We start from the raw sequence: 23,575 nt of genomic DNA, 5'->3' as shown, positions 1-23,575 counted from the left end.
CGTGTGTGAAGGTGGCTTTACCCTAATTTTATGGCTGGAGTAACCACATCACGTGGAACTCAGCTGAGTTCAAGGGCAGGGCAGAGCGCAATTTGGGCTTCCCACACCGTAGGGACCTAGAAGGCAGCTAATATAACCCCACGAGCCCACGTGGAAACGTGAGTGGCCGACACCCTGGGCAAGCACGTCGCCCCCATCCGCTCACTCCCTCCCCCAGCAGACGCCTTTGCGGAGCAGGCTCCCACCCGCCGGGCATCGCGTCCCGCAGGCACCGCCCCTGGGACGCAGGCACCGCCCCTGGGACGTCCGCTCGCTCGCTGCCCCTGCTGCTCGCAGGCCCTGCTGGTCCCACTCAGCCAAACCTGTTTCTAAAAAACCAGCCCCTTCCTGGGCCTGCTCCTCCTCCCTCTTCCTGCCTGGCCACCACCGTGATCCCCTCTCAGCCGCGGACACTCGCAACCGTAGGCTGCCTGTCTCCTCCGCCCGGAATCTGATCCCCACCTGCCCTCAGACGCTGGTGGCGGCCCTGCTGTATCCCCACGTGCCCGGAACAGTGCTTAGTTGGCACTCAGTAAGAACTGCTGAGAAAACGGAATCCACACATGCACTGGACGGATGTTTACTGAGCTGCTGCTGTGTCAGGCACTGTTCTAGGCCCAGGACAGGGGGTGGAGGAAGGAGCGGGTGCAGAGTGCAAATCCACAGCCCTCCCTGGCAACCTCCATGCTCAGCCAGGGCCCAGATGCCGCGGCGCCCCCTCTGCCCCACCCGGGGCCTTTTGCGCATTGTCGGTTTCTCACCTTTGTCCCGAGTGCTTGAGCTTGGTACCTGACTTATGCCCTCCTTATTAACAGAACAAAAGAGAAACAAATACAGTGGTAGACAGGGATTAATGTTTTTATTAATGACAAGATTCATTCTGCATTTCTAAGATTTACATCCAAAAGAGCATATTGTATTTACATGCAAAGGACAGTCCAAGATAACAAATTCAAACCACAGCTCCAGTAAGACTGCGGTTCATTCCAAGTTAAATTAAACACACAATACTCCTATCTCTTCCTTTCAACATGTACAGTAAAAATCCACTCTTCTGTCTTTTAAGGAATAGAAAAGTTGCATTGACAACGGCACTGATTTGCAAAAATATTTAAAACCTGAGAGATAAGCCCAAATATGTTTGAGTGCTAACATGTGGACATTGGAATGCCAGGTAATACAGACTGGTCAGCGGTCAATGACGCAGGGTTTAGGGGGCCCTGACTGGAAGCCACGCCGCCTGGGGCGGAGGGGGCTCTGGCCCACATCTCCTGGACCGCGTACCACAGATAAGCAGGGGGTTTCATACTGCGGGTTTTTTTTTTTTCTTCTGTTCTCACTTCTTGCTTTCAAGAGAAATACATCTTTGGCCCATCAGGTGGGGTTTTTACATTACAATGCAGACAGGGAGACAGCCCCATGTGCCCTGGGGCGAGCGCCTCCAGCAGGTCAGCCCCACCGATGCCCCAAGTGCGGGGCTGTCCCGAGGCAAGCCCAGCCAGGGCGAAGTGGTCAGAAAAATAAATACACAGTTGCCTAAAGGGACAGCCGAGCTTGTCACAACAGCACAGAGACAGTGGGTATTCACTCCAGGATCCTTTCTTTTTACATTAAATACTGAAGACGATTCAGTGCATAATTGCTTTTTTGGTCACTCACCCTTTTTTGGTAAGGCACTCCTATCTGAAGGGTGGGCTGCGTCAGACCCAGCACTCATCACCCGTGACATTTTGGCCGGTCACCAAGATGACCCGGCGCACTGGCCCCCCATCTCCTTTGGAAGCAGAGGGGGGTCTTCTCTCTGACCAGGTGGGATTAGAAAGCGCTCTGCCAGGCACTGTGGCGCTGCCCTCTCCCGGCCATTTGGAGGTTCCTCTTCTTTTCTCAGGTTTTGTTCCTTTCTCAGGGGCAAACGTCAGGGTCGATTGCCATTGGTTGGGGTAAGCAGTACCACTGAACGCACATTGTATGTTATCGGGCAGGGACTACGCTAGACGTACGGTACCTGAGCACGCTGCCCAACCTGCCCCGTTCCTGACGCACGCCAACTCTCCAGGGGAGGCAGCGCAACGGAGGAACCCACAGCTGCCCCATAGGGGAACCGGGCTTTCTAGGGGTGGGAGAACCACAGAAAATGCCTATTTAGGGTGATCCACTCAGTGACTTGAGAAGGAGTAAGACACCTATAGTTATATTTATTTATTTACAAAATAAACCTCTCATCTGGTCTCCCTCACATTTAGGGCCTTCCGAGGTTAAGGCACCGGGTTTGGAACACTCACAAGGTCTGGGAAGTGAAAGATGCGCACACTGCGTGCTTCCCGCACGGACAGGCGTGCATGCGGCCAGGCTGGACGAGGACGGGCACCGCAGGGACGAAAGCTGCTTCCAAAAGCATGACAATTTCAGTTACTGTGTTATATGTGCGTCAGCTGTTAACAGCCACCCTCCTCGACCCACACGACGCCCTTCTCTCTGGAGGGAACATACGCTTACGCTGCTCTGATAAAATGAAATGCCCCTAAGTACCAGGTGCTGGGTCGCCACCGAGGAAGTGCAGCTGCTCCCAACACGTGCGAAGTCACAGCCCCACTGACTCCTTCGTGAGCACCGCGATATTTTAGTCCCTCAATAAACACAAGTTAATGTGAAGACTTTTGGGGGCACTCCCTCAAAGGTCCCCCAAGTCGGGGTGGCGGAGGCTGCTGTTCTAGGGGAAAAAAAACAAAAACAAAAACACCAAACCCTTGACGGCAAGAAAACTTCTCAGTTTTTTAGGGCAATTTTTCATCCTGAACTACGATCAGGATTAATAGCTATTTTTCATTTGGTTTTTAATCAGAAGAGCTCATTTTCCTTCCCAGTGACTATCGTGGGAGTTACTTTTTAGAGTTGAAGCCGAACCCAAACAGAGTGATGATGTCAGTCATCGCTTGTCTCAGGTGCTTCCCGAAGCGATGAGAATCCTTTCATTTGAAAAGAGAAGAAGACACATGCGTTACAACCTGGTGGTCCCCACCTGCCAGGCCTCTTCCCCTGCACTCTGACTTGAACAACGAACTACCGTTTCTTTTCCCGCCCAGTCTCTAAGTCTGGACTTCATGCCTTACATCAGTCGATTGTGTGTTCTGGGGCACTGCTGAGGGTTAGCAGAGGTGAGAGGCTGGGTGTGGTGTGTGGCCGTGCTCCTGATCTGAGGCGCTCCCTGATGTCGAGGCGTTAAATGCCGTGTAAAACACAGTAAATACATGAGTTCCAGTCTCCCCTGTTAGTGAACTTGGCGTTGCTTGTCAGACAATGTACAACATGGAAAGCAGAGAAGGTAAATGAGGATCAACAGCGCCATGCTAGGAGCGGGGGCACGTGCTGCACCCACAGAACGCCGCAGCCCCTGCCTTGTCGTGTGTGTGTGCGTGTCTGTGTGAGTGTGTGAGCGTGTGCACACTGATCCGCGTCCACTCTCCAATGTGGCAGGCTCTGAAAGCTACACGAGCTTGCCAACGCTAAGATTTAAAGCCACTGCTACAAGCAAATATAAACATTAAACCAAATAAGATAATTTCCTTAAAAACAAGGTTAACAGAATTTCAAGATTAATTTGTAAAGATCCAAACCAAGTCAAAGTACATAAGCGAATTAAAATGTTTGGTCAAATTAAGAATATGTTTCTTTTAAAAAAAGTAAACAGCAGCCCCGGACGGAGAGCATCGTCCAGATACACCAGGGTTGCGGGTTTGATCCCTGGTCAGGGCACGTACTGTACAAGAAACAACCAGTGAATGCATCGATAAGTGGAACAACAAATCGACATTTCCCTGCCCCTTTTGTCTCCTAACCCCTAAAATCAATCAATAAACATTTCTTAAAAAAGGAAATGGTAAAAACACCCCGCCCCCTGAGAAGGGGAGGGTGTTCGCTCCTTACTGTCTCAGGGCAGGAGAACTTGGAGGATATGTGGAAATTGATGAGGTTTTCTCCCACCAAAATGTATGACACGCCATAGCCGTCGTCGGCAACCTGCAGGACAAAGTGGGTTGAAATTTAAGCTCAGGAAACGAGACGAGGGTGGGAGGGGGCGGCTTTCTCACGGCCCCAACGCGAGACTGCTGCCAACCGGCGTCTGCCCCCACAGCCCTCAGCTCTCCGCGCCGCCCCAGGGCGGGCAGCGAGGACGAGCACCTCACAGAAGAGAGCTGGGGAGAAAGCGCCTGGCCCATTTTCTAAGGATGATGGATGGGGCGACATGAAGGCACCGGCTCTGTCAACGTGAGGAACCCTAGTCTCAGAACTCGGGGAACCGAAATCCCATCGGGTGGCCACGAGGGCCAGTGGCTCCGCAGGGCGGGGGCGGCGCACGCAGAAAACTCAAGCTAACGACTGAGTTTGTTCAGACACAAACTGCCTGACTCATATCCACGCGTGGATCCCGCCCCCGGCAAAATGGGCTCCGTGGCCAAAAGCGGCACCCGAGGCTGAGCCTCGTTTGGATGTCACGATGGTTACTCTGTTTCATCTATCCTGTGTCGGGTTTACTAAGATAACAGTCGAGGTAGGGAGACCGACCTCAGCTCCACAACCGGGGAGGAGGAGGTGTGCAGGCCAACGCACGGACCCCAGGCGGCACTGGAAGGGACAGGGAAGAGGCTTGCCAAGCTCTTTATCCCCCGGGATGTCTTTGTTAGAGTCAAAACGTCTTCCCAGGTTTAACTGGGAAAACGCATGGAACTTCGCAGTGAAGGTCGCAATTCAGGAGAAGCTGCTAGGGTGAGACAGGCGCCGCGGGCGAGCGAGCCCCCGGTCCAAGAGTCTGTTTCAAATGCACACTTTTAATGGTAACCAATAACAAATCCTACAAATTGTGGAATAAGAAACTCCGTCCGTATTGATAACTGGCAGGAACTCCCTTTCAGGGCTCTGAACGCAGACGAGCCCGAGGTGGCGGGGCACAGGCGTGTCCTGGCTCTGGGACTTACCGGCCCAAAGCCCCCTCCGCTGGACACGTACTCCGGGTTCCTCTCCAGATCAAACAGCTCCACCTGCTGCTGCGGGGTCTGGCTGGTGGACAACCTCCAAGGCTCGGACAGGACCTGGTGAGACATACCAGGAAGTGTTCCAGTGACCCTTTTCCCAATCCCGTCTTCTCTGTCCCCAAAGGGCCCCGGTGGGAGACCAGAACAAGCGGGCTCGGTTTTCGACTCTTCGGGCGCAGGACACCTGCAGGCGGGGCGTGGGGCAGCTGTGCACAGCAGGCTGGAGGGGCCAACACCAGCGAACGGCATCTCCAGCAGAAGAGGTGGCAGGGACGTTAAGATTCACAAGGGGGGGTGCCCTGGCTGGGAGGCTCAGCTGGTTGGAGCGTCATCCCACAGCCAAAAGGTCGTAGGTTCAATTCCCAGGCAGGGCACATACCTCGGTTGCAGGTTTGATCCCTGGTCAGGGCGTGTATGGGAGGCAACCGATCTTTGTTTCTCTCTCACATGGCTATTTCTCTTTCTCTCTCTCTCTCTCTCTAAAATCAATAAATAATATCCACAGGCGAGGATTGGAAAAAAAAAAGGTTCGCCATGGGGGCCGCTTTCAGAAATCTTTCAGGCTGCTTGTGGAACACAGCCATTCCTAGAAATGAAAGTGTATAAAATTAAATACACTCTATCAACAACTAAGCTCGTCACATCGTCATTCATTCGGCACATTTTACTGTTATCCACGCTCTGGGGGCTCCTAATGTCCAGGAGGCCTGGAGGAGCGACCAGAGCACAGGGCATCCCAGGGTCGAAGAAACCCATCACGTTTTCCGCTGAGTTCAGCCCCCAGACCCGTTGGCTGCACCAGCTCCGTCTGTAAAGCTGTCCCACGAATTTACTGGGTTCTGGTTCAGCCCACGAGCTGGTGTGCGCCGCGGCAGGAAGACGCGACTTACTTCCTTCAGGAACGGAGACTCGACGGCGAGGTACTTGGACACCACGTAGAGGCAGAAGAGGTGGCGGTCGATCCCAGAGCCGGTCATCGCCAGGCGGTACATGTGCTGGTGCTTCTCACAGGCGGTCTTGAATAATTTGAGTCTCTGCTCAACCTAAATAGCAAAGGGTGCAAAGTTTCGGGTCGCGCGGCGCAGGGGCCCCACAGGACGCCGATATCCGGTGACCAGGAGAAACTGCCCCGCGGTCCCATCGCCTGACTGCCCCGCCCCCACGTCGTTGGAGGAACACTTTGGGGGCCCGCGGGCGGCCCGCCTGGTGGCATTACACCTTTTACACAAATGAGATCACTCGTGTAAAAATAGTAACAAACAGTCACTTTAAAACAGAGCCTGGGAGGCGATCTGGGGGGAGCCGCCCTGTACATCTTATGCTTCAAACGGCAGGACGTTCACACAGGGCAAAATAATCTCTGGGCTGAGCCTGAGGCAACACTGTGTCCCCAGGAAGTATCTGCGAAGATTAGAGGAAAGCAGACACTATGATCACCCTATCAGAGTGAAAATTAGAGACCTTCTCAGAACTAGCATCGCTGTGTCTTCTGCAGGACAGAAACGCCTTCCTTCTGGACGGGACTCTTCCCCCTCCTGTCTCCTCATTGTTCACTGCCCCACCTTGTCTCCTGTCCAAACACTACGAGGGCTTCTGCCTGAACCAGGGCTTCCGCTCCAGCTACTCTCTGGGATCCCCGGGCAGCGCTTGTGGCCTCTGGCCTTTCTTAGGGTAACGCTGAGTATGCAGGAGAGTGCCAGGGGCCGCTTCCCTCGTCGTCAGGAAATGAGGTTCTGTCCGAAATGTTACCGTGGGTGGTAAACATTCCTCCCAAGCATCCCACTATCAGCCCCCCTAAAACAGCGCTTCTAGCCCTTTCTGGGGCTGCTGCTCCAGGCTCTCCTGGACTCTTGTTAGGCCAGTCACAGAGTGAGTGGATCTCTGTGGGGAACCCCCGCGGGCTGTGCCCACCCACTTGGGACCTGACACCACCCCCGGCCCCAGGGGAGGGCAGAGAGCCCTGGGGCTCAGCGTGGGCGCCTGCGCTCACGGTCCCACACAGCCTGGGCCGAACTCCTCTGTGCCGAACAGGAACTGACAGCCCTCCACAGGCTACCGGCGCGACGTTCAAAGGCCGGTACAGGGAGCCCCAGCCCTGGCCTGCTCGCAGCCTCAGTCACCCCAAGCGGAGGGCTCCCCATTTCTCCCCAACAACTCACACCGGCCTGAAGCCGCCGACTCCAATGCCTGGCTCACCTGTGTGCTATGCTAACGTAAAGACTCTCAGGGCGCGTACCCGGATTTGCAGAAGTGACAGAATGACAGGGGGCGGGCACAAATGTCAACCTCTCCCTGTCGTGTGCCCCGACGGTGACACTGTAGCACCTGCTGTTCCCATGGAAAGGCGGAGGAAAGGAGGGGCTGGACGTGGAGCCACTGGACCATAGCGGGAGGCCCCCGTGGGACGGCGCGCACAGCGCCCTTCGCCTCACCGTTTGGGAGGGGTCCACCATGGCGAGCACGAAGTTGCACGACTCCGTGGTGCAGGACCGCACCGTCTCCGTCCTCCCCTCGCGGAACAGCCGGGTCATGGAGGCCTCGTACGTGAGGCAAAACCTGCCCATGTCCTGGGGGAGAGAAGGGACTTTCAGGGGAGGCAGGCGGGGAACGGGGACGCCGGCGAGGGGGCGGGGCGGCCAGGAGAGGCGGGCCCGCCGCAGCCTGTGTTAGGTCGTCGCGTGGGGTTATGGCGCAGCGGGCGGGCGGAGGCGCTGTTAGCTTCACGAAGGCCGGGGGTCCGCTCTGCGTAACCCAGGTCTCCCTTCCAGGGGCAGCGGGCGCCAGGGCCCAGTCCCCCGAGCTGCACACGCCTTCCAAGGGCCAACAGTTACGGGATGCACACACGCCAAGCAGGTCTGCATGCGACAGTCTGAAATTGCCTGAAGGTGGGAGGTGGTGGCGGCAGGCCCCCCACCATGCTTGGGTGATGGTCGGAACACCCGCCGGGGACACCAATGCTGCAACAGAGGGGACGGGGCGGCAGGGCTGCCTCGCGGCGGAGCTCCCGCTGGGCAGGAGGGAGGGGCACTGGGAGGGGGCAGCTGTGGGGATGGCAGGGGCAGTGGGGAGCAGATGGGCGGTCCCTCTAGGACACTCCTGTTTTCTTGGTGAAACAAGGTCGCCTGCTGAGAGTAAGGATGGGAGGAGGTGCTGGGAGTCTGAGGGGGTATGACCCGGGCATTTAGGGGCACCGGGAGAGGGGTGCCCGGAGACGCCAGAATCACTGCTTGTCAATCGAGTGGGCTGAGCCGGGAGCTGGGGGTTTTCTGCAGCCACACCAGCTTCTTGGGGGCAGGAGGAAGCCAGCCGAGAGCTAGGCTGAACCAAGGTGGCCCTGCTGTGCTTGAGGCCACGGTGCGGAGGTGGGGGACGGGGCCTCGGGCCAGGGAGAAGAGGAGGGGGAGGGCAAGACGGGTGGAGGCTGTAGTGGGGTCTGGGGCCAGGAAGGGCGTGATGGCAGCCCCGCGAGGGCTCCGGGAGGAGCAGCGAGGGGTGGAGGACAGAGAGGGAGTCCCGGCAGCACGTGCCGTCCAACCGCACACGACAGCCAACCGCACACCCCACGCGAGGAAGCGACCAGCGCTCTGCCTGGGCGGGTACCCACGGCCACCAGGGGGCTCGAGGAGGTGCGGGTTCCCGTCACTGACGAGACCCAAATTATTCCTGACAGGCAACACCTGGGCCTTCGGGCGCACCCTGGCATGGCCGTGGGACCCCACCAAGGCTGAACGTCCTTGGTCCGCCGCCCAGACCTGTGAGAGGCCCTGCCGGCTGCCGGGGTTGCCGGGACGCTCTTGGCCCCACGGCCCCGCACGTGCCGTGGAGGAGCGGGCCGGCAGGAGGGAGGGCCGGTGGTGCGCGGGGTGCTTGGCTCCCCTCTGCGACTGCGCCCAGCCTCTGGTGGTTGCCACTGAAGGCTTCCACATGCCCCCAACAAAGAACACCCACTCAGCACCGGTCCCTAACACGCCAGTCACAAAAATTCCCCAGACGGGGTCTAAGAGGCGTCCAGCTCCTCTCTTGAGCAGGGTCCCAGGGGATGTGTCTGACGCGCCTTTCACAGAGCCCCCCCGCAGACCCCTTACTGCGGGGGCCTCAGGGGGCTCACTGTGAAGGGAGTGGCAGGGAGGGGGAGTGGAGGGGGGAGGAACAGCACCCATCTGGTATTTTAGTCGTTTAATAAAGGTTAACGGGGGACCTAGGAAGCAATGGTTTACTTGATGTCAACTTTCCCACGTCAAACTCGAACGCTGTAAGCAGCCAGCAGTCATGCGCTATCCCCACAATTGAAACAAGGACCAACCGAAAACCTCGTGGCAAAAGCACAAGATGTTAGTGTGTTCACACGCCCTCACAGAGCCCCGCCCGTGGCGCCTGCAGCCCCATAATGACCTGCCATGGCCAGCCGCCCTCGGGAGGCGTCTCCGGTGTCTAGCGCGCCGGATGGAGGGAGTGTCTACGAAGACATTAACACGGGAGGCGTGAGAACACAGGCCTGCCCCACAGCAGCGCCACGGCCCGGGCGCGAAGGGCGGATGGGTGCCTTCGGTGCCCCTTGTTCTCTCGGAGAGAGAAAATGCAGCTGAAGAGCCGGAGGCAAACCACCACAGACCACACGATGGCCCCTGCCCAGTGCCTGCCTTCAGCCAATCACTAAGTGCGTATTCACGGACATCTCTTCCTCTGTGGCTGCCACGTTCCTGCCCCCGCGGAGCCAACGGCCTTGACGTGGTGTCCCGCGGCGAGGGGCAGGCGCACCGAACAGGAACGGTGCCAGCCTAGTGAAGGGAGCAAGTGCGACGGCCCCACGGTGGCAGGAGCCCCGCAGGTCCCAGGGCGGCCTGAGGGCCGCGCGGCGGGACAGGGTGAGCGAGGCCCGCGGTGCTGCCAGGCAAGGCTGGAGGGCGGCCGGGAACCAGGCCGCTGCTTGCTGACCCCGGGCGCGGGTGTGTGAACTTGGATGGGAAAATGTAACCGTGTTAATTTCCAACTAACCTCACACTGGAATACTTCCTGTAGAACTGCTGGCTACAAACCACAGTAGCCTGAGAGGCGTCTGTGACTTCGAATAGAAAATCATAGCTGTTTTCACAGTTGTTCCACATGTCCCAAAATGTCAGCTATGCTTATCACTGCTTCAAAGTTACAGCAGTTGCTAGACTGGCTATTCAAAACCTAGGGCGTAATTAGGTTTACTGCACCACAAATTTATGGTGACTCTTTTGACATCTGCGTTTTCATGACCTGCTTAGCCGGGGTCACCCTGTGCATTTCTTTGTAGGCTTTATTAACCCTATTCTGGGAAGGGGTCCTCCAGCGGCCCAGGGGGTCCAGGGACAGAGAAGGTTCCGGACCCTGGAGGAGACCCCAGGCCAGGCAGGACGTCCGGATCCGTGCCTCGCCATGGGGAGGTCCCACGGCTCTGGGCCGGGCAGAGCCAGGTCTTGACCCTCAGCTCCACAGAGAGCCCTGTCCCTACAGAGCTGGTGCCCAACCAAGCACACGCTGGAAAGTTTGGGGTGGCCGTGGCCGGTGCGGCTCAGCTGGCTGGAGCATCGTCCTGTCCCCCAGAGGTTGCAGGTTCGATCCCTGGTCGCGGCGCATATGGGAGGCAACTGACTGTTGATGTTTCTCTCATATCAACGTTTCTCTTCTTCTCTCCCCTTTCCTCTGACTCTGAAGTCAATCAACATATAAATAAATAAGTTTGGGATGGAGAAATCTAATTTACCTTTCTAACATGTCACTTTAATAAAGCGATCATGTTTAACGGATTGAGTGCTGGGTGAAGACCGGACGAGGGGGAGGGGCTCGGGATGAAATCTTGAGGATTTCTGGCCTGAGGACAAAGCACAGGTGTATGCGCCTGGGTTCTTAAAACAAGGAGATCTTAACTTTTAATACCCTGATTACCTAAAAAGTAACTGTAATACAGACTTGTGCAAAAAACAAAACAAAAAAAAACCTCCCACCAAAAACAGAAAAATGGAAGGAAATAACGATCAGCCTTCCCAGCCCGTGTCTCCTTTCTAGACTTTGCAAACAGTAAGGTACAAGGTGGGGACCGCCGTCTGGATTACGCACGAGGAGCCAGTGTAGCCTTTGTGGGCCGAGTGCCAGTTCTCTGTGAAACCCTGAAAACCCATTTCATGTTCCCATGTCATAAAACATTGCTCTTCTTTGGATTTTTTCTAGTGATTAAAAACATAAAACCATTCTCGGCTCAAGGGCCAGGCAAAACCAGGCGAAGGGCTGGGTGGGGCCGGTGGGCCAGGGTTTGCCGGTCCCTGTAATGGACGGCTGACCTGCCCCCCATTTCGGGGCTCAGGGTTTCCAGGGAGAACACACCGCAGACATCGTCCGCTAGCTACGCAACAGTCACCCGCGGGAAGCAACCATAACTGCCGCGTCTTACGCGGATGCCCGCTCGGATGGCTCCGGGTTCCCGCAGAGCGCACGGGTGCGCTCCTCTCTGCGGGCCTGTCCTGGGCACACTGCTCCCCGGCAGAACCGTGTGAGCCGTGCGTGCTCCTGGGGCACCCAGGGAGGGCACACGTTCTGTGTGTGTCGCGAACCACTTGCCATGCCCTTCTCCTGGGAAAGCAGCTGCCCCGACCCCACTGTCCTGCTGGGCTGCTTACTGCCCCCAACGGGGAATCAGGAGCCACACTTTCCCGCCCCGTTTACTGACCGAGTCACCCCTCCCCCCGGGGTGAGCCGTCCCCTGCACCCCGCACTGTGTCACCCCAAGGAGCAACCCCGGCCGTACCGAACCCTGCCGGTCACTACAACTTTCCGTCTCTGTATTTCAGGCTTTGAGAGTCTGCGCATCACGCCGCCCCGTGTCCACCTACTACGTTCATCGTTCAGAACGTAACTTAGTTCTTCTCGCACGTTTGCTCTCCCGGATGAACCTGAGGATCAACTGATGGACCTCCTTCCCTAGACTGATCTTCGGACCCCCGTGTTCACGCTGACCTGGGAAGACTCATCTGTGTCACGTCTCTCTGCCCGCGTGGCGGTCTCCGCCCGTGGCGTGTGCCCCTGCGGGTTCTGCCCCCGGCCTCCCTGCTGAGCGCCTTCCTCCGCAGCGAGGGCGCAGGCACGACCTTCCTCCTGCTGGGCAGCCCATCAGCCTACGCTCACAGGGCGCAGACCTTTGCGAGCGGCGGGGCCCTGAGGCAGCCGGGCCCCGTTTTCTCAGGGCTGCCCCCACGTCTTCCCCTTTGACGCCCTGTGCTGGCTATTGACACCCATGGCATTTGCCATGTGAAGGAAAGAGGTCCTGGGACTGAAAGTTACCAGGAAGGAATGTTACGTTTTCAGTATCTGTCACAACAACTCGTTTCTTCTGTCATCTAATAACGTGACCTCATCTGTCACGGGGTGCACTAGTACCCACATCACCCTCCCGCCACTGGTATAAGCTCCTGCTGCGGATACTTCTACACCGGGAGAGTCTATGTGCTGACGTTGTTTTTAGGTTCTTTGCATCTATGATTATGAGCAAACTCAGTCCACACCAAAGGTTAGAGACAGCACGTCATCTCCCTAAGTACTTCTGCCTGACCACGCCCTCGGGGTCCGAGCTGAGGTTATGGTTTAAGTCTCCCCTTTGCAGAGCGGTGAGACCTCACTCCGTGCCCGCCCCGGGTTCTCCCTGCCCTGTATGACACAGGACATGGCGGGGCCCCACGGGGCTGCGGGAAGCAACACCCAGCATGGCAGCGAGGCTCCCGGGACGGTCCCCGCCGCCCCACCCCGCCGGGGCCTGTGAGCGGACCGAGCTCCGGACACACCCGCGAGGCGCTCACCTTGTAGTGCGCCAGCTGCAGGGCCATCTGCACGAAGGCGTCCGGGCTCGTGCGGCACTTCTTCACCAGCCCTTTGCCGAATGCTTCGAAGGGAAAAGAGTGGAAATCCACGTCGTTGGCCAGAAGGTTCGCGCTGGCCAGGGACGTCTCTATCACCTCCTGGCACTGGGGGAAAAGAGAAAGAGGTTTTCCTCTCCGGGGGAAACGCCCGCGGAGGACGTCCAAGCTTGTTTTCAGGGCAGCTGGCAGAGCCGGTGCCTAGAGCACGGCACACGCGGCGCGTTTTCGCTTTGGTCCTTTCCACAAAGGTTATCCAGGGGCAGTGGGAGAGCAACACGGCGCCAACCCCGCCCAAGGGAGCCGTGGGGAAACAGGGCCTTCCTGGCTCCCGGTGGGACTCCAAAGGGATCCCCCGCCGCCACGGGTTCATTTTGGCAACCCCCTCGTTATGTAGTGGTGACTGAAGAACCACTTTTAAGAAATAAATGGAGCCCTGGCGGGTGTGGCTCAACGGACTAAGCGCTGACTTGCAAACCAGAGGGTCGCTGGTTCTATTCCCAGGCAGGGCACATGCCTGGGTTGCAGGCCAGGTCCCCGGTTGGGGGCGTGTGAGAAGCAACCGATCAATTGACGTATCTCATGCACACTGATGTTTCTCTCCCCTTTTCTCCTTTCCTCCCCCCATCTCTCTATAAATAAGTAAGTAAGTAAGTAAATGGGCTGTGGTCCAGCCATACAATGAACATGAGCTTTCACCACGGAAGAACATGGCGGAGCCCTGGCCGGGTAGCTCAGAGGGTTAGAGCGTTGTCCCGGCACGCCAAGGTTGCCAGTTTGATGGCTTGTCAAGGCACATACAAGAATCAACCATTAGCCCTGCCTGGTGTGGCTCAGGGAATTGAGTACCAACCAGCCTGCGAACCAAAGGGTCGCCAGTTCAATTCCCAGTCAGGGCATATGCGTGGTGTGCGGGCCAGGTCCCCAGTAGAGAGACGGACGCTCAAGGGGCAACCGCACGTTGATGTAACTGTCCCTCTTTCTCCCTTCCTTTCCCATCTCTAAAATTAAATAAATAAATCTTAAAAAAGATTATTTCAACTCCAAAGGAAGTGATTTTGTTTTCACTTTTTCACCTTTACGTGGAGCTACATCTGAGCCGCGACACTCCCTGAAAACCTTTGCTAAACGCTTCAGACAGAAGAAGGAATATCTCCTGGGGTTTCCAAGACAACGAGAGCCCATGGCCCCGCAAAGTCCCTTAGGCGGACATCAGTCTCCGTGGTCTTCAGCTGGGCCGTGAACACTCGGGAAGAACGGCTGGAAAAACGCCCAGCCCGCGGGACCCCCACCCGTGTGACGAGTCGGCCTTACCTCCTCCGGGATGTCCCACTGCAGCCGGGTGGGGTACGGGATGTTCGGGTTGGCGTCTCCTTTACAGTGTCCGTCTTCCAAGTAGCCCAGCTGGAAGCTGTCCGTGGCCATGACGTACTGTCGGGGGGGAAGCCAGGGGTCGAAAGTCAGGGACGACAGTCCAGTTGTACCCCCAAAGTAGACAAAACTTCGTTCTTCACAGAGCGACTGTTAGGACCTCAGCGCAGCCCTGGAGGGGCGTGCTCACAGCGCATGGAGCCCCGAGGCCCGGAGCGCGGCCAAGCCAGGACTTGCATGGGTGTGTGCGTTCGCCTTGCCCTTGGAGAGCCAAGAGGAGGGACCCAGAGAGGCCCAGCCACGGCGGGACGAGACTTCGGAGCCCGCCACCGCTCGCGCGAGGCCGCTCAGAGCCGCCTCGGTGCCGGCTGCGGGGGACGTGGACGGCTGGGCTGTACGGCCTCTCGCACACGTGAGAAGGCCGGGCCTCAGAGCGAGGGAGCGCGGTGGGTCCACACTGCCCCTCCTCCACGGCCAGGGCCCGAGGGCAGCCGTGAACACGCCCATTCCCAGCTTATTCCACGGGGTTTACTGGGCACCGACCAGGGCCAGCAGCTGCACCGGGCGCCCGGCACAGAGGGGTTAACAAAAGACAAGGATTTCTGTGCTTCCTCAGCCAGCGAAACACTGCCCCAGACCGAGCAAGGCCAATCCTGGGTTTACACTCAGGACAAATCAACACACGTGTTCACATAAAACCTGGACAACAAACGTTCACAGGAGCAGCGCTTACAGTGGTCAAGGTGGAGCGAACCCAAGTGCCCAGCAGATGACGACTGGACAGATACAGAGCAGTCCACCTGCACAAAGGAATACTATTCAGCCCTGGAAAGGGATGGGCAGCAGCACATGCCGCCACACGGACTAACAGCGTGAACGCCCCGTGAAACGGCCAGAATCGGCAGGTCCAGAGACGGAAAGGAGATCGACAGCTCCCGGGGCTGAGGCGCGGGCGGGTGGGAGCATCTTAGGGGGCAGATTCCCTGTGCTCAGGGAGCTTCCGTCCCAGCGAGGGAGGCAGACCACCCACCTGAGGTCAGACGGGGACACTGTCAGATGGCGAGGGGAACGGGGGCTCCAGGAGGGGGCGCGTGGGGGCCCACACGGACGTGTGGCCGAGGGCCACGCAGTTGAGCCCTGACGGAGGCTCTGCCTGCGTCCGCGCTGCCCGGCGTCGGAGCCCGGGCTCCAGCACATCTCAACGTCAGGAGCCCACCGAGTGCAAACGGGGCTCGGCCTGGACGCGATGCGTTCCTTCGGTCACACGTCGCTGCTCGGGCCCCTGATCCGGCACGGACCTCCGCAGGAGACAGGGTCCGCTCCCCGGCCCGTGGGCGACGCCGGGCTCCCGTCTGGGCCCTGGAGCCACGGGTCATTCCGTCAGCTGGGCTGGGACAGCTGAACGTCACCGCCTCTAACAGGTCACCCTGGTCTGGGGCTAAATACCTCAACCTATCCTGTCGGAAGCACCTCAGAAATAACCCTGACCTTGTCGCCCTGCGGTGAGCTCCCTGCTGTGAGGCAGGTTCTCCCTTTTTATCAGAAATAGGCACCGGTCCCTCAGAGCCCTTGGAGTGGACCGCTGTGCTCCGGAACGAGGCCTAAAGGTCCCTGGTCCTGCCCCGAGGGGCCGGCGGCTGGATGTTTGCAGGGTTTCCAGCCGAAGGGAGCTCCGAGCCTTTGTCGGCGCTGGCAGAGCCTGGCCCCAGCGAGGGACCCTTGGTGCTCAGCTGCCGTCGCAGGTACCTGTCTCAGGACACAGTGCTGTCCTGAAGACTGAGCACACTGCTGTTTCCCCTTTTTTCTCCTTTTTCCCATGCAGAAAACCTCCACTGGCTGAAGGAAAGGCAGGTTACATTTTGCTCAGAGCCCAGCCAAGGGCAAAGACAGTCGAGAGAAGTCAAGGAAGGGACGACAGGGACTCCGGGCCTAGTCTTGAGAGGGCTGGAGACAGGGACACTGAGAAGAAGTAGGGTCACCCTGAGGGGGCCGGCGGCAGGGGAAGAGTCTTCTGGGCCGAGAGCTCACCTGAGGGGGAAGCAAGACACGCTCTGCCACCTGTGTCACTCCAGGGAAAAACGGACACAGGCTTATAATAAAAAATGTCCGGAGTCAACACCTTCGCAGAAATATCAAGAGAAAAAATGAAGTAAATGCCCCAAGATGTCTACACGACTTAATTCAGGTATACAACCCGGGCACTGTGCCCTGGGAGGGACAGTGGGGGACCCAGCCTGAGGTCGCGGAGATGTGTCCCCACAGGCAGTGACTTCAGGCCCATTTTATTCCACTCTGTTCATTCGAGCAACAGCAAAATAACAAGGCTGTAAAAACACAGGCCCGGCGCTCGGTGTGCCCCTGCGAGCGGCCTGCTGCTCTGGCAAACATTCTCCTCGAATCTCATCGAACCAAAAAAAAAAAAATACAGAATTTTGGCTCAAGACCACTGTGGATGATCCCAGAGTTTAGGAACTTCTCGACACAAGAGCCTGGCAGGTGAGCGAAGGACACAGGACCTTAAGTCCATTTTCACGTGCAAAGCTAAGCAGTTCAAATAGGTCAGAGAGAAACAAGTTTTTGAAAGTGTAAAAAGGCTGCCCCGACCGGTGTGGCTCAGTCCACTGGGCATCATCCCGCAAAGCAAAACGGCCCCAGGTCAGGCGGTTCCAGGTCAGGGCACAGGCCTGGGTTGGGGGTTTGGTCCCCTGACGGGGCGTGTACAAGTAGCAACGGATCGGTGTTTCTCTCTCACATCGATGTCTCTCCCCTCTCTCTCCCCCTCCCTTCCCCTCTCTCTAAAAATAAAATAATTTTTAAAAAAAGTTTCAAAAGGTGCCAGGGCCAATCCGCGCTGCTGAGTTTAAAAAGCCGGACTCGGTGGCCTTTAACTAGTAATTTTAAGAATTATAAAACATGGTACAAGGCCTTGCTGTGTTTTTATAAACCAAGATTTTCAAATTCTTGTTTTTATCTGGCCTCAAACTTGGCAATCGGGAAACTCTCAACCATACAGCGAAGGGGTGGTCTCTTCTGCAGTGACTGGAACTCCAATCCCGCCTGCTGTCCCTGCTGTCCCGCCCCTGCTCCCAGCAGGAGGCAGCACTACGCCTGTGCCCAGGCGAGGACCTGCTGCGGGGGAAGCGAAGCCGCGCAGCCTCTGGCCAGTGCGCTGACACGCGGTACTGACATGCGCTGAAAGCACTACCATGTAATCGGACAAACACCAGGAAATGAAATCCGCCCTGGGGTCTGGTTCCCCAAGCGGCGCCCCCGCCGCCTGCCCCCCGGGCACCCACGGACCCTCACCTCCCAGAGGTGCGCCACAATGGGGGCGTCGGCCCAGGAGTGCTCGGCGTTCAGGCCCATCTTCCCGTTTTTGAAGACGATGAACGTGAAGGACTTGTCAAACCACCTGCCGGGACACAAAAATGTTTGTGGAACTTAAAACACTTACAGGGACAAAAATAAACAAAAGCTATAACTTTGTTTCATTCCAGATGGGCCTGTTGACTTTGCGCACAGCCCTCCAACAGTTCCCAGGGGTTAGGGAATAACGGAGTGAATAATGAAAACAAAGCACACACAGGACTCCAGACACAGAGATGGGCACCTGTGTCCTGGGGCCCTGAAGGACAACAGGACGTGCTGTTAGAACAAACAAGGCAGCTGCGGAGAGAAGGGAGGTCACAACACATGCCTGCACCCCACCTGCCGCGCAGGCAGGAGCCCACTTCACGGATAAGGACGGGCGGCTCCAGGAGGCGGGACGGCCCCGTGACCATCATGGACCACAGCCAACACCTGGGCCAGGCCCCGTCCGCCACCTTCTCCCGCCCGGGTCCCCGGCACCCACTCCTCCCTGGCACCCCCAAGCGGACGTGGTCGTGCAGAGGGGAAGGACCTCAGATGTGCTGCTTAGGCTGCGTGTGTGAGAGAGAGCGAGCGAGACACAGACAGACGGACAGAAAGACAGACAGTTTGGGTGAAGAGGAGGAAATTAACAGTTGTGCCCTGGCTCGTGTGGCTCAGTGGATCGAGCGCCGGCCTGCAAAGGGTCACTGGTTCAATTCCCAGTCAGGGCACAGGCCTGGGTTGTGGGTGTGTGAGAGGCAACCAGTCGATGCTTCTCTCCCTCTCTTGCTCCCTCCCTTCCTGTCTCTCTAAAAACAAATCAAGAAAATCTTAAAAAAAACCCAAAACAAAAAAACTAACAGCTGTGTTTTCGGGCCAGCCTTATCCTCGCGGGCACAGATCCCCGGGGCCGGCCAGTCAGGCACAGTGTCCCTCCCCGACTCCGAGGCAGGCTGCTGCCTCTCGCACGCGGACGGCAGTACCTGTCAAAACACCTGCCATGCAGCAGAGACTTGGCGTAGCTGTCCATCGACTTCTCGGCGTCCTCCTTCCTGTACCCCTGCTCCGTGTCGTCCAACGTCACGAAGAACGCGGCCTTTTCCACCGCATCCAGGGACTGTTTGTTCTTCCCACGCGCGAAGTAGGTTTGGCGGCACCTGGCCCAGGGGACTCTGGGGGAAGGATTGTGCACGGTTAGACCGGTAGCAGCTTGGGGACGTCGCCTTGCACGTGACGTTTGAAACAACACCGTTTCTCACAGTTATCACAGGTTTTTAGGAACCTAAGGAAAAGGACGCGTTTTAGGACCGCACTTCAGGACTGTCCTCATGACGTGGCAGCCAGGGCGTGTGAGCCCTCCCCTGTGCCGGCTCGGCCCCAAGCCGCCTGCAAGGCCTGGCTCGATGGCTGCTCTCCACGGCCGCGCCCTCCTTTCAGAAGAGGAAACCGAGGCACGGAGATGTGGTCACAGATACTTTGCGGCAGAGAGGGATTCAAACCCAGGCCAGCCGGCCCGAGTCCATGCTGCTGACAACACAGGACATGCCGTGATGAGGGCCTCCACACCCAGGGACCAAGTTCAAGGCATTCCTTTCCATCCCACCTTACGTGGGACACGCGGACCTGACACGACACATGCCTCCCTACAGCCGCCCTGGCCCCTCACTCAGGCCTCGCCAGGTCCTGTGCCCCTGCCCACCCTTCCAGGTCACGGCCAAGCGGCTGGTCTCCCACCCTCTCCCCGGGAGCTTGGCCGAGCCGCCCGTGGTGCCGAAAGCCCCGTAAACATGACGAGTCCCCACAGGAGCCAGCCCTGTGTCCTCTATGTCAGGTGACAACAGCGGTGGCAGCACGACTAGTACGCGCTCGGCTCTGTGGGCTCGGGCAGGCGACAAGCTGGCGGCCATGCCAACGTCTGGGGGAAGGGCTCGGGCAGCCGAGATGGACGATGCCCCACGCACGCAGTGCCAGGGCTGGGCGCTCACTCGCTCAATCCGAGGCGGGAACGGTGGACGGTCCCCCGCCGCTTCTGCAGCACCTGCGCCCGACGCCACCTGCATCCCATTCACAGCCCCGCTGACCCTCAGCACTCGGGGCGTGGGCTCATTCCCCGGGACACTGTCCCTTCCAGCTGAGTCCTTGCCCCAGCGACGGCCGAGCTCTCCCGGCTTCTTGGAGGAGCCTCCGCTCCCGCTCACACTGCTGAGCCTTGTCCTCCCTGTATGAGGACCCCCGTTTTCGGGAGCCTCCGAGGCCAGAATAACCTTGTCAATCTGCTCAGGTTGCTGCAGCCCAAAGTGGTCCCTTTAATGGCCCCCCGTCTCAGGATCAAGGTCAAATGCCATCGGGTCCATGGGGCCCACCCCGCCTCGAGTTCCAGCCCCCTGCCCTACCCTGCGGCTCCCAGCATGCTCCTGGGGCACCTTCCTCTTCTCCGCAGGGGGCCTCACCACCTCACTCCTAACGCCAGGTAACGATGTCAGCCCGCCGCACCTCGGGGGCTCAGACAGGGACAACACTGTCCCCTAGCGACACTAGGCAAAGTCTGAAGACAGTGCGGCTTGTCGCAACCAGGGCGTTGCCACTGGCGTTCAGGGGTTGGGGTCAGGGATGCTGGCCGTCATGCTACAACGCACAGGACAGTGACCCCCGCCCAGAACAAACCATCCTGCCCCGAGCACCTCTGAGCCGAAGCTGAGACTCCTGTCCCGTATATTGTACCATGTCCCCAGGCAAACGCAGGCCTCTGAGGGATCTCCGATCGAGGCAGGAACTAACCCTAATACACGCCTTGGCTTAAACTTGTCTTGTTGTCTGAATTAAATAGGAGGAGCCTAGCTCCTTACGCTTCTGTCCTGTGCCTTGGTGCCAGGGCACCCGCGCCTGCCTGCCCCACACAGACGGCCAAGGGGACCCGCGCACGGGGCGGGACCTGCTCCCTCGGAACAAAGCTGGACCAATGAGGGCCCCAGTCCCGTGCGCGCGCCCCAGGCCTCGGACACAGGCCCCCTGCCACCTGGGCCCCGGGACAGGGAGGGCGCCCCGAGGGGCCCCGAGCCCCAGACGCGGCCCGCATCACGGAGGAGCCGCACACCTTTCTCCCGCAGTCAGGGCCGCCAGCGTCGCCTCCCCGGCCTGCGGCTCCGACGGGTCGTCCAAAATCCTCTGCATCTGCTGCTCGATCTCCCGGGGCCTCAGCAGCCTGCCGTCATGGTAGAGCCAGACCTTGAAGTAGCGTCCCTTGTGGAACACGACGATGTGCTTGCTGTCCCGCATGTGCTGGATGGTGTCTGGGGGCGGGCGAACGAGATGCACAATCCACAGCACAGGTTAGAGGGGGGCGAGAGAGGCCCCCGGCCTTCCAGCCGCACCCTCATGCTGTGTCCCGTGCCCCGCACACCTCCCCTCGGCTCACGTGCCCACGGCTCCCGGCAGCGGGGGCTGGCACAGGGCCAGGGCCAGGGCCAAGAGCTTCGGAACCAGGCGGACCTGACTTCTGGGCACAGCCACACGTGAGATGTATCGGCCTAGACCCCTGACTTAGCCCCCCACCCCGAGCATCCGCTTTCTCATCTGTCAAACAGCCCCGGGGGCATGGCCCTCAGATGCTGCACCGGAGGAAGAGACCGTATCTTGCTCCCCGTCTTAAAGGAAAAGCTCTCAGCTGTGCGCCACTGAGGACATCAGCGGGGACTTCACTGTGTGGAGGTACGTTCTCACCGCTGTTACTCAACACAGTACGAGAAGTCCTCGCCAGAGCAGTTAGGCCAGAAAAAGGGAAAGGCACCCACATTGGAAAGGAAGAAAGAAAACTGTCCCTATTTACAGATGACGTGATATACAGAGAAACCCTAAGCAGGGGTGTCCAACCTTTTCGTGTCTCTGGGCCACCCTGGGAGAAGAAGAGTTGTCTTGGACTACACATTAAATACATTGAGACATGTAATCACAAAAAGATCTCACGATGGTTTAAGTAAATTTATGATCTCGTGTTGGGCCGCATTCACAGCCCTCCTCAGCCGCATGCGGCCCACAGGCCGCAGGTTGGACACGGCTGCCCTAAAGACCCCACCCAAGAACTGTTAGAATTACTAAACAAATTCAGCATACAGTGGCATGCAAAAATCAGTCGCATTTCTATACACTAAAAACGAACTATCAGAGAAAGAAATGAAGAAAAAAAAATCCCACCCTGGCTGGTGTGGCTCAGTGGATCGAGTGCCGGCCTGCAAACCAAAGGGTCGCCAGTTCGATTCCCCGTCAGGGCACAGGCCTGGGTTTCCTGGCCAGGTCCCCATGTGGGGGCATGTGAGAACCAACTGATCAATGTTTCTCTCACATGTTGGTGTTTCCCTCCCTTGCTCCCTCTCTTCTCCTCTAAAAATAGGTAAGACCTTTTTTAAAAAGTCCTATTTACAACTGCATCCAAAAGGAATAAACATCACCAAGGCGGGGGAAGGCCTCGCCCTGAGAAGTGTGCTGCGTGGTGACAGGGAGCGAGGCCGAGCACTCACCCGCCTCCTCTCCTGGGATCCGCGACGTGTTGAACATCCGCTCCCACTGGGCGGAGCAGAGCGGGACTGTGGATCCCAGAAGAAGGATCTGGAACAGAAATGTGTGTCAAACAAACAAAAATTCCACAGGGGAGAGAGGAGCAAATTTAACCCCTGCCCCCCCGGAACACTGGACTTGTATCCTAACTCCGTAAAAGACAGCTGTCACCGGGGGCGCCGGGCTTCCCGGGGACTCGCTGGACCACCCCAGGGCACTGCCTCCCACGCTGTCACCTCCTAAGGAACACACTCTAACCAGCCCTGTATCAACCAACACTTCAACCAAAGGGCTATTTACAAAAGAAGTGTCTCGTTCCTCTTGAGCGGTTCATCAGCTACATCGTTTTCCTTCAAAAGCGAACAAGAGCTTCTTCAAGAGGCAAATCACACAGACGTGAAGTGCATCAGACCAAAAAAAAAGTGGCCCAGAGGGACAGAGGGTAGCTCGGGGGTCCCTGGCGGGCAATGGCAGGGAGGGGCGCGGAAGGGGACGGGGCGGCCGGGCGCGCGGAGGGACGGCTGGGTGCACGTTCCTGAGCGCGGGGGCGGGTGCTGGGAGGGCACGTCCGCGCCGGGGCCGACCGCTGTGCACAAACCAATCATACCCCAACCCAGCTGGTTTGAAGAGAACGTTTTCCCAAAAAAGGGGTTCGTTTGCTCACTGGTTTGAGTTCCTCCCGGTCCAGCTTGCGCCTGTAGAGCAGGATGGCGTGGATGACGTTGCCCGCCCTCGCGGCCTGGATGTGCGTGGGTATCACGTACAGCAGGTCCTGCAACGGGATGCGGTCAGCGCGGATGGTGCACGCCACCTCTTGCTCAGCGGCAGAACAAGCTGTCATCTCACTTCCTGCACTTTGCCCATCTTATTTTGTTTTACTGATTTGTGATAAAGAGAGGGGGACACGTGGATCTGTTGTTTCACTTACTGATGCGTCCACTGGTTGCTTCCTGTGTGTGCCCTGCCCGGGATCAAACCCACGACCTTGACTTACTGGGACCGATGCTCTAACCCACTGAGCTACGGCAGCCGGGGCACAAATATTATGTTGTTCTTCTTTTGTAAGAACACAAACCCCCAAGTAATTTTTGGGCTAAAGATAACAGTATATCTTTAATTTTTAAATGAACCTAATTTGAATTGAAAAAAAGGTAACAGTACTTTGTCCCAGACATCCTCATGGAACACAGAAATAACAGAGCAATCAGACAGTTAGGAAGCTTTCGGCACAAGATGTAACCAAAGGATAAAGGAACCTATTATATCGAGCACTACTACGCCCACAGCTTCCAAAACCTGGAGACACATTTCTAAATGTCACTTCCCGCGGCTGGAAGGGAAGGCCATGGCCCACGGGTCTGG

The 23,575-nt window shown here is 57.8% G+C and overlaps 1 protein-coding gene across 3 annotated transcripts in view; it reads right to left on the bottom strand.

The window, feature by feature from the left end:
* Window positions 1-885: 885 nt before the first annotated feature.
* The window catches only part of CPT1A (carnitine palmitoyltransferase 1A), a 52,572-nt gene continuing 29,882 nt past the window's right edge, over window positions 886-23,575 (bottom strand). For all 3 annotated transcript variants that reach the window (XM_054570770.1, XM_054570771.1, XM_054570769.1), the window contains exons 9-20: window positions 22,878-22,985; window positions 22,177-22,264; window positions 20,757-20,952; window positions 18,646-18,834; window positions 17,618-17,723; window positions 14,255-14,371; window positions 12,884-13,048; window positions 7,502-7,636; window positions 5,960-6,112; window positions 5,013-5,126; window positions 3,964-4,056; window positions 886-3,005 (exon numbers count right to left, since the gene is read on the bottom strand). In XM_054570770.1, coding sequence (XP_054426745.1) covers window positions 2,919-3,005; window positions 3,964-4,056; window positions 5,013-5,126; window positions 5,960-6,112; window positions 7,502-7,636; window positions 12,884-13,048; window positions 14,255-14,371; window positions 17,618-17,723; window positions 18,646-18,834; window positions 20,757-20,952; window positions 22,177-22,264; window positions 22,878-22,985 — 1,551 coding nt within the window. In that variant the 3' untranslated portion in view covers window positions 886-2,918. The remainder of the gene's footprint in view (window positions 3,006-3,963; window positions 4,057-5,012; window positions 5,127-5,959; window positions 6,113-7,501; window positions 7,637-12,883; window positions 13,049-14,254; window positions 14,372-17,617; window positions 17,724-18,645; window positions 18,835-20,756; window positions 20,953-22,176; window positions 22,265-22,877; window positions 22,986-23,575) is intronic.

Source organism: Pteronotus mesoamericanus, unplaced genomic scaffold (genome assembly GCF_021234165.1).
Source record: "Pteronotus mesoamericanus isolate MK-2021 breed Mesoamerican mustached bat unplaced genomic scaffold, CSHL_Meso_final contig_214, whole genome shotgun sequence".
NCBI classification, from domain to species: domain Eukaryota; kingdom Metazoa; phylum Chordata; class Mammalia; order Chiroptera; family Mormoopidae; genus Pteronotus; species Pteronotus mesoamericanus.
This window is presented reverse-complemented; position numbering and strand designations above follow the sequence as displayed.